A 10,081-nucleotide genomic window follows, 5' to 3' on the forward strand; every position below is an offset into this window, starting at 1 on the left:
GGTGGTTTATTCTCACAGACTCTGGGTGGATCCACCCCACATACTCAACCAGTCTGAGCTGGACCACCTGAGTCAGAAAGGTGGGGAAACTGAGGCCCAACAGGGCGAGGATTTGCCCAAAGATCCAGAGCACAGAGCCTGGATGTAAAAGCAAGAGTCTCTGGGTCTGCAATGTGCTCTTTGGCCACAGCCATTGTCCTGGGAGAGACATGGGTCACATCTCTGTAGCCACAGGAGGGGGCAGTGCCTCACTGGGCTCTTCTGACCAGGTCCCTGTGGAAGCAGCCCTGGTGGTGTCTGCCCTTCCGTGGCTTTCTCAGCCCCTGCTCTGGAGCAAGGTACCAGCCCTGCCTGAGGCAGCTGACTGCCCACACCCTGTCCCCTTTCCGTGGACCTGGATAACCTACTGGAACGGGACTTGGAGCTCTCATACCTTGTGTCTGAGACCAGCTCTGCCAGGGGAGTCTGGGGCAAACCCCGGAGGGACAGGCAGAGGGCGCATTTACTGAGTGTCTACCACGTGCGAGACACTGAACCAGGGTCTTCATGGCATCGTGTTGTTTACTCGGTACAACCACCCTGTTGTGAAAAGGGCCCGCCCCCTTTCCAGAGGCAGAAACTCGCTCCAAGAGGTTGGACCCTCTGCCAGAGGCTGCACAGCTCCAGGGTGTGGAATGTCCAGGCCCTGCCCATCTCAGTGCCGCTCTCCACTCCCCACCAGCCAGCACCTGCTGTCCTGGACTCCTGGACCTTCGGCGTCGTCCTTGTCCCCCACTCTAAACACAGAGCTACTCACTCCCACCCCTCCCCTGCTGCATCCTCCTGCTTGGAACAGATGAGCAGCCCTGGGAGGGCTATGGTTTCGTGGGGTCGACGACCTTGCCCAGAAAGAGGACACTCTGGGTGCTGGTGGAAAAGATCACCACAAGGAAGGGCCGGTTGAATCGCAGGATGTGGTGATTGGTCTGGGCAGAGAAGAATTTGATCACGAAGCTGGTGGCTGCTGCAGCCTCGGTGCCAGCCTCATTCACGTCCAAGGTGGCCTTGTGGAAACTCTGGGAGGAAAATCACAAGCGTTATCTCCAAGCCAGCAAGAGAGGGGGCCTGGACAAGACTGCGAGAGCCAGAAACTGCTAGGGAATAGTATTGCACGTAACAGCCTGCAAGGCCATTTCTTGGGGATAACACAGCAAGAATTTCATCTGGGCGGATTTTTGAGCTGGAGACCTCCTGCCACACACAATCATGGTAGCTCTCATTAAATGAGCACTTGCTCTGTGCCCAGGGCTTTGCATGCATCATATTTGATCTTCATAGCCATCCTATGAGGTCAGCAGTATAATGTACATTTTAAAAGTGAGGAAAATAAATTCAGAAACTAGCACCCCTTCAATAACCATAAGAGGAAGAACCAGAATTCAAGCTCGAACCCAAGGCTCTACCCCCTCATGCACTTTTCTTAGCAGAAGTCTTGAGTGTCTTTCTCTTATCTACAAAGTCTCCCTAATACAGATGCACTCAATGCAGCCTCACCCGTGTCTCTCCTCTCTGTTTCCTCTTTCTTTCTTTCTTTCTTTTTTTTTGAGACGGAGTCTCACTCACTCTGTCACCCAGGCTGGAGTGCAGTGGCCTGATCTCTGGATACATTGCAACCTCTGCCTCCCAGGCTCAAGCGATTCTCCTACCTCAGACTCCTGAGTAGCTGGGATTACAAGTGCCCACCACCCGCCACCACACCACGCTAATTTTTGTATTTTTAGTAGAGTTGGAGTTTCACCATTTTGGCCAGGCTGATCTCAAACTCCTGACTTCAAGTGATCTGCCTGCCTCGGCCTCTCAAAGTGCTGGGATTGCAGGCATGAGTTACCACGCTTGGCCCCTCCTCCATTTTCTATCATTGCATTTATCTCTCTATGAAGACGTTGTGTCCCCGACTAGACCGGGAGAGCTCTCTGAGGGCAGGGGCTGGTTCAACACTGTATCTCCAGCACCGAGCATCACGTCCAGGGCTGGTTGATTGGTGGATGCTGATGCCTGTAGATGACTGAACACACTCAGACTCTGAAACTCCATGTGGCAGCTTGGGAGCCCCATCCCCTGGCAGCTCCTATGGGCACAAGCGCCCTACCAAGTTCTCTAGGGATTGCTGACTGTTGACGACTTACTTTGGATGCCTCCAGCTTTTGCTGTTTGGTGATGCCGGATAAGTCAGCCCACTTGGAGAACAGATCCGTGAAGCCCAGCCTGGGCAAAATCTGATCTAATACATAGGAGCCAGAAATGGAGAACTTGGGAAAATGCAACTCTAGCTTCCTGTAAAAATTCCTGAAAGGGGCATTGAGTTAAAACATTGGATTAATGAACAAGCCAGGATCCCTGCTGGGCAGAGCCCTCCTTGGTGGCCCTCTCTAGCTGGCTTCATTCCATCTGAGTTCTGTCCCCACAAACAGCTTCGGCTCAGACCACCTCCCACAAATGGGTGTTGAAAGGCCAGGTCCCTTTGTACCCAGGGCCTGCTGTCTGTGGGGTCTCCTGCCCTTGGGAACCCCTCTTCAGAGGTTGCTTCCTGTGGGTGTTCAGGTGCCCAGGGAGACAGATGTAAGTCTCGCCAGGTGGGAGTTTTGCCTATGGCTCTGTTATAGCCCTGTGGGTTTTATTCTTTTTGAACCAGCTAATTTCTTTGGATTGGATTTTCTCCATCAAGAAAGTTGTGTGAATTTTCTATCCACATGTGCCCTTGGGCTAGGATCCTTTTCTTATATATGGTTGAGGACTTTTTCCAATCATAACCAGGGTGATGGGAAGCCTTCCTGTTAATTCCTTGGGTAGGTGGATGGAGTTTTTTTGAATCCCACTATGGCAGCTTAGTCAACCTTCTGGGCCAGAAGGGCTACCTCTTCATTGCACAGAGGTAACCCCCAAGAGAGGTAGAGTCACTTGACCCAAGTCTTGTGCAGTGGAAGAGTTACATCTAGAACCCAGGACTCTGAACTCCTACTGTGGTTCTTTTTTCCCTAATGAGGGGGAAGTCATATTTTAAATATAACAGGAGAGTTCATCATTTAAAGGAAGCCCATGGAAGGTCTCAGAGCAAGTGAGAATTCTCTCATAATTTGGTGATCACTCTCTATTTTGGGGCACTGTCTTTCATTAGAAAGGTACATTTCATGGATAGTACTGTAGATTCAGCCCCCATAGCACACTGATTACCTCTTCTGCAACAAGTTGTTCCACCTCATTAGCATCTCTGGAGTCAAAACCTCTTCAATCTCCCTCAGTTTGCCTTGGTTAGGGAGAATGAAAAACACGGTTGCGTCTCCTTTGTAATCCATCCGTAGCACCGAGCAGGGCAAGTATCTGTCATGAAGATACCAGTGATGCTCCTGGTCCTGAAGCATCATGGGCACGCGGACTGTTGTGTTCTCATCAACATAGAAGTCTTCGGGAGTGGTCCTCGAGGAAATGAATGGTTTCTCCCACAGGGCTGAAGGGAAGATGAAAAGAAGGTACAGGACATCTGCAAGCCACAGAGCCAGTCCTCCAGCCAGGGAATGCCATCTGGTGTTCTGAGCTACAGAAACAGTCACTCCAGATCCTGCCCTATAAGCCCATCAAGGTGTCCCATTTTGATCATTCAAAACCTGACATGCCTGGGGAGTGGATCCCTTAGGCCTCATTTAAATTTTAAAATGAGAGATAGCAGAGGATGTTCGTTTTCTAATATGTGAGTACGATTGATAGAGAAGAAACAAGGGATGCTGGAAAGAGGGGTTCATTGTCAGGTGAGCATCCTTGAGAAGGAGAGAGGAGATGGCAGAGTGTGAGCAGAGGGGTCGGCCTTCCATAACAGGTGGGTCACAACTGCCATGATGAGAGGAGGGCATCTGAGCTTGTGGGTTCAAATGCAGGGAGGTGAGTAGATTTGGAGGTGAGAAAATTTGGAGGTGAGTAGATTTGGAGGTGAGAAGATGAGAGATTTCATGTTTAACTGATTCTGTTTTCTCAATGAAGAGTGAGACAAGATTATTAAGTGAAAGTCATGAGTGGGGAGGACATTTGAGAAGGACAAATCTGTTATTATAGTTGTTTTGGAGAGCGGAGATATGTAAGTACAATTGCTGGACAGTGTAGAGAGATCAATGAAAATTTGCATTAACAAATATCAAGTGAGACCATCAGCCCCGTTGGATGTTTTTCTTCAACCACATTCAGCTGCTGGGTGCAGATGTAGACTAGTTAGACCTTTAGGTTTAAGCAGGTTTGCAGCTTTGGAGGGTAAATATGATAGAAGGAGGGAAAACCAAGAAAGTTAAGAGTTCAGAGTGTTTGCAAGGAAGTGACCACAGTGATGGCCATGGAATCACTGCAGTGTGAGGAGGGAAGCAAGGAAAGGAGGCGATGTGCAGTGAGGTGGTGGCAGGTAGGGTGAATGGACTAAGGTCTCCATGCCGGGAATTTTAGTCCAGGGAAAAGCAAGGGATCTGGGATTCTAACCAATGTCTTCCTGACAGTGAAACCCATACTACTGTTTCTCTTGCTTAGTTAATTTTTTTAAGTTTGAAAGTTTTGTTATTTCAAAGCAAAGCTTTTTTTTTTGGAGATAGAGTCTCATTCTGTCACCCAGACTGGAGTGTGGTGGCAAAATCTCAGCAACCTCCACTTCCTGGGTTCAAGTGATTCTCCTGCCTCAGCCTCCCAAGTGGCTAGGATTACAGGCATGTGCTATGAAGCCTGGCTAATTTTTTTTTTTCTGTATTTTTAGTAGAGACAGGGTTTTGCCATGCTGGCCAGGCTGGTCTTGAACTCCTGATTTCAATATCCACCTGCTTTGGCCTCCCAAAGTGCTGGAATTACAGGTGTGAGCCACTACGCCCAGCCTCAAAACAAAGCTTTTTAAAAAAAGTTTTCAATAGTGCAGGAAAATTCCATATGCAAATTACGTGGGATGACTAATTTGGCTGAATCATTAGGCTGGGAGTTGCTCCCTAGAATTTTGTTCCCCGTAGATTCTGGGTTCAAGCTGGTTAGAACTGTGAGATTGCTCTCTGAAGGCCCTGGTAGTCAGATATGATGATGGTCAGACTCAGCAGTGCTCTGTGTGCTCCAGTTTGCCCCTGCTTGTCTCCAAGCTCCTTTCCCAAGTCTAACCCCACTAAACAACAGCAGCCCCAGGCTACCACCAGAAACTGTGCAGTGATGCTCCCCTCCATGGCAGCACTCTGATGGCTGGTCGAGCCTGGCATATAGATTCCCCTCTGACTTGTCCGCTTACATCAGCAACTTTCTCTCTGTACTTCCAACTCTTCTTTCCTCTAGACCTTCACTTTCCCAGCCGCAATTGTGTGGGGCCTAATTCCTATAATGATCTCCTTACCATTGACTTGAGGTGGCTCTCCTTCTCTGATGAAATCCTGACTAATACACACCGTACGAAGTTGTTCGCACACTGCAATATCAACTGTGTGGACATATATGTATGTGAATGGAAGGCGAAGAAAAGATGCTAAAACATTAACATTTGTTGGCTCTGAGTGGTAGGACTAGAGATTGTCTACTTTCTCCTTTATGCTTTTACATATTTTTGAAACTTCAAAATGAGCATTGTTATCATTAGATGAATTATAGTTGCTATTTACTGAGTACATAAAATGGTCAGGGGTCAACAAACAAAAAAGTTTATAGAGATATTAACTATTTTAGGCATTGCAGATCATTCGATCTCTGCAGTAATGAATCAATCTGCCATTGTAGCATGAAGTCAGCCACAGACAATACATAAATGAATGGGCCTGGCTGTGTGCCAATAAAACTTTATTTACAAAACCAGTGGCTGAACACATTTGGCCCATGGGCTATAGTTTGCCCATCTCTTTAGACCCTTTTCTAAGGAGTATATACATAGGTTAATCATTTGATCCTCAAAGCCAACCTTTGAATTAGAGACTTGTCTTATCCCTGCTTTGAGCAAACAAGCTGACCTGTTTGCACTGTTGGTAGAGGCTGAGCTCAGATATGAATCCGGCAATTCAACTAATGATCACTGGCTATAATGCATTTTATACATTATTTTTATGAAGAAAATATGTCTAAAGATAGGAGGGAATGGAAACCTCAATACTACAGAGTCTTCAACAAACAACATTCTCACATTGCATTCCTTGAGGGTTGCTCAACCCTATCAGACACAACCTTTTTACTTACCTTTTTGTAAAAATATATTTAATCAGTCAACAAATTAGGGGGTGGGAGGTGGTGGTGTGGATTTAGCATATACCAATGATCTGACTCTCACCTTTGAAGTAAATGTAATTCACCAGCACCATCAAGACATCCTTCTTGAGCTCGCTGACCAAATCCACAATCTTCCCTCGAGTTTCCTTCTTGACGTGGTCGTTGATAAGCTGGATTGTGCCCACAGTGTCATAGAAGTTGGTGTGGAAGAGTTTGGCCTCATAGAAGGCCATGGTGTCATTCAGGAATTTTGCAAGGAACTTCAGGTTGTGGCTCAGGAACAGAGCACTGCCCACGTGTGTTTCCAGCCCATGGCCGGGGAGGTTGAGAGTGTACAGGAGGTGCTGGAAGCCCCTATGGACATCGGACTCAGACAGCTCGGTGAGGTTGAAGCCTAGGCCCTCGAGGATCTGGCTGCGGCTATGTGAGCAGGCCCCCAGGGAAAGCATGGCATAGGCAGCCGAGATGCTCAGCGGGGAGAAAAAGATGTTCTTCCCCGGGGTCTCGGAAGCGATCAGGTAATAGAAGCGGAAGGCAAAGTCAGCATTGACAGGGGCTATCTTGAGGCTGGGGGAGCCCTCACCTGTCTCCAGAATCTGCTGGTGGGAGCTGTTACTGCAACTCTCACCATCAGGCTCAACGTGCAGCTGGCCATGAGGAAGGGTCAGTAGTCCAACCAGCAGGAGGAGCAGGTAGTCGATAAGATACATCTTCTGCACTCTCAGGCCTATGGGAGGGAAGAAAATGCCCAGGAAATGCCCCCAGCAGAACACCTGGTCCTACTGCGAAGGCGGGCAGTGGGCCAGCACCCGGAGATCATGAGTGACACCCTCAACTCCTGCAGATGGGCTTGTGAAAGGCAATGTAACGCCCACCACCTTCCACATGTATGGTGACAGCAACACTATTGGATGGCAGTGTTTTAGACTTACAAGGCACACTCCTTGTGTCCATCATGTCACTGTGTTTCCCACCTGTGTGAGCTCTGCACAGCACTAGACTCCATTCTCACCCAACAGAGCAGGAAATGAAGACTCCCAAAGTGACTCACCCAAGTCACCTACCTAGCACATATCCCAGCCGGAACCCACATCCCCAGACTCAGGTGCTGCTTCTCCCACACTTGTCTTTCAGATGAGTTGATTTCATTAGCGCAGTGATTTTGCATGGAGGATGGCAATCATCGGAGTTTATTTTAGTGTCTGCTCCACAAACATCTGTGGAGTGCTTTATATGGTTTACAAACCACTTTCATGCCATTTAGTTTGACCCTCCCACCCCTGTAGAGGTCAGTAGAACTGGTCTTCGTGTTGTTACCCCGTACAGATGAGGACATGGATGTTTAATAAGTGACCTGCCCAAAGTTGCGGGGATAGAATTGGTACCCTTTTCATAATGAACATCTGTCCAAGACAGGATGCTCCAGTTTCTCCCCAAAATCTGCTCCTGCCCCGTCAAATGGTCCCACCAGTATCTGGTTGTCAGACCAAAAAGCTTCTAGGCTTCTATCCACCCACAATCCATTTAATCCACTTCCATGACCTGCAGGGTTGTTTTTTGTTTGTTTGTTTGTTTGCTTGGTTTTCGAGACAGGGTCTCATTCTGTCACCCAAGCTGGAGTGCAGTGGTGTAATCATGGCTCACTGCAGCCTTGACTTCCTGGGCTCAGGTGATCCTCCCACTTCACCCTTCCGAGTAGCTGGAACTACAGGCGTGCACAGCCACACCCAGCTAATGTTTTGTAGAGTCGGGGTCTCACCATGCTGCCCAAGCTGGTCTCCAACTCCTAGACTCTCCTGTAGGTTCTTCAGCCTCTCACCCCCTCTACTGCTATGATCCTCAACCAGGGCTCAGAAAACTCTTTCTGCAAAGCGCCAGATAGTAATATCTGTGGTTTTGCAGACCACACAGTCTTTGCTGCCACTACCCAACTCTGCTGTGGCAGCTGGAAACAGCCACAGACCGGACATGCATGAACAGGCGTGGCTGTGTTTCAGTGAAACTTCACTTACGGACACTGAAATGTGAATTTCATATTATTTTCCTGTGTCACAAAATGTTGTTCTTCTATTGATTTTTCAACCCTTTATATATTTATCTTTTATACTTATCACTTATATTTTATATTTATATTTTACATCTTGCATTCTTAGCTCATGGGCCGTGGGCCAGATTTGATCTACAAGCTGTGGTTTGTTGACCCCTGACCTAGACCCTTGCAGAAAGCTTCCTAGTCTTTCTGCTCTCTGTTCTCCACTCAGCAGTTGGAGGGTTCATTTAGAAACATACGTAGGACCGCATCACTCACAGACACACCTCCCCTCTGGCATGAGCTCCCCAAGATCACCTGGATTGGGAGCCAGAAGACCTTGGCCCCCAGTCAGTGCCGCCATGTACCAGCTGTGTGTCCCTTGGGGAGGATTTTCTGGGTCTCCGGGCACAGTCACCCACCAGTGCCCATGGACCCTAGGTTGGGGGCTTTCTAACCTGAGTATTTCTCACCTCTAGCAAGAGTGACCAACTGTCCCAGCTTGCCTGGGACTTTCCTGGTTTTAGCACTGAAAATATATCCCAGAAGAATTCTCAGTCTTGGGCAAAGTGGAACAGTTGGTCACCCTCCCTCTAGAGTCTCTCGTCTCCATTGTCTCAGGGGGTTACTCACGGCACAGTCTGTCCTGGAGGGGACCCCCTGGGTGGCTGTCTCAGCTCTGTCTTATCAAGCCCAGGAGGACTGGTCAAACCAGGCCTTCTCAATACCACCCACTCTCTCCCGACCAGGTAATTATTAACAAACAGGCCACGGGCGCAGCATTGCCTCGACAAGAAAAACTCACCAGAAGTTGGTTCACCCCCTCCCAAGAAGACCCCCCAACTTCCCACCTGCGGAACCCCAAGAGGGTTCACTCCTTCATGTTTGTGCAGTGCATGGAGGTTCGCCTGGCCCTTGCTGCTCCCTGAGGGCCCGGGGAACCACTTGGAAAATCTGGTCTCCACCCAGCCTCTCACTAGCTGTGTGAAGTTGAGCTCATTTACTCCCTCTCTGAGCTTCAGTCGCCTACCTCCCTCCTACAACATGAGGGGCTGGATCAGACAGGGGGCAGCAAACTCCAGCGCCTTCATAGATCAGGTAAGGAAGGCTCCATGGTGCCACGGTGGGGAATGGTGGGGATGTGTGGAAGTGAAAGAGCCAGCTCTCTACAGGCCAGGCAAGACCCACCTGTGGGCAGGGCCTCACAGCAGGGCCTCCAGTTTGCAATCCTGGACTCTGTGATTTCTGAAGATAGAGTCCACTGAGATCTCATAGGTCAGACCGTAAGGACAGTACATCCCAGGGCAAGGGTGGCATGGGGTGGGACCAGGAACCTCCTTGGGCCAGGTATTCAGTTTGCATTTTTCTTCTTTAACAAGGGAATTGAACTTGTTCTCTCCCCAGTAATCAGTGAACCCCTGCACCCTTGCACCCTCCTGGGGCAGCCATTTCTCAAGCTATGTGGGGAAGGACTGCAGGGAGCAATGTGGCCCTGGGTGTCCTGACTGAGATGACCTTAACCATTCAGGCATCCTCTAGCAGACTTTCTGGATGTGTTTCCAGGTCGTTGGGCCTTAAGGTAAGTGAAATATACACCACTGAGCAGCACAGTGGGCTGGAAGCCCTGAGCTATGTAGACATGGGGATGGCAGAGGAGGCACAAGCACAGCCCTGGAGCCAGCTGGCCTGAGGTCCAAAATGGGTCAACACCAGGACAAGAGAGGAAGCTAGTAGGTCAGGCAAAGTGAGAGCTACTGTCTCAGTGGATTCTCGCTTTCCCTCACTCATCTCTGTCTTTCCCTTGCCTATACACTCTAGGTA

General features: G+C 49.0%; 1 protein-coding gene across 3 annotated transcripts; it reads right to left on the bottom strand.

Annotated features, from left to right (window-relative positions):
• Positions 1-543: 543 nt before the first annotated feature.
• Positions 544-8,946, bottom strand: SERPINA4 (serpin family A member 4). Of its 3 annotated transcripts, none has more exons than XM_003260928.4 (5): positions 8,894-8,946; positions 6,293-6,958; positions 3,211-3,484; positions 2,166-2,325; positions 544-1,055 (listed from the first exon to the last, which is right to left on the bottom strand). In XM_003260928.4, the coding sequence occupies exons 2-5, from the start codon at positions 6,939-6,941 to the stop codon at positions 855-857; spliced, it is 1,284 nt and encodes a 427-aa protein (XP_003260976.1). In that variant the 5' UTR covers positions 6,942-6,958; positions 8,894-8,946; the 3' UTR covers positions 544-854. The 3 variants fall into 3 exon arrangements, with proteins under 3 accessions (XP_003260976.1, XP_003260978.1, XP_003260977.1); XM_003260930.4 differs by having other exon boundaries at positions 8,734-8,946; XM_003260929.4 differs by having other exon boundaries at positions 8,579-8,946.
• Between the last annotated feature and the right edge of the window lie 1,135 nt (positions 8,947-10,081).

Source organism: Nomascus leucogenys, chromosome 22a (genome assembly GCF_006542625.1).
Source record: "Nomascus leucogenys isolate Asia chromosome 22a, Asia_NLE_v1, whole genome shotgun sequence".
NCBI lineage: Eukaryota > Metazoa > Chordata > Mammalia > Primates > Hylobatidae > Nomascus > Nomascus leucogenys.

Coding starts and splice junctions, on each gene's coding strand:
- SERPINA4 (XM_003260929.4), bottom strand. CDS start 8,624: ATGGCGGCACTGACTGGGGGCCAAGGTCTTCTGGCTCCCAATCCAG. Junction 6,959..8,578: donor TCTTCTGGCTCCCAATCCAG/GTGATCTTGGGG, acceptor TCCCTCCCATAG/GCCTGAGAGTGCAGAAGATG. Junction 2,326..3,210: donor AACAACTTGTTGCAGAAGAG/GTAATCAGTGTG, acceptor TGCCCCTTTCAG/GAATTTTTACAGGAAGCTAG.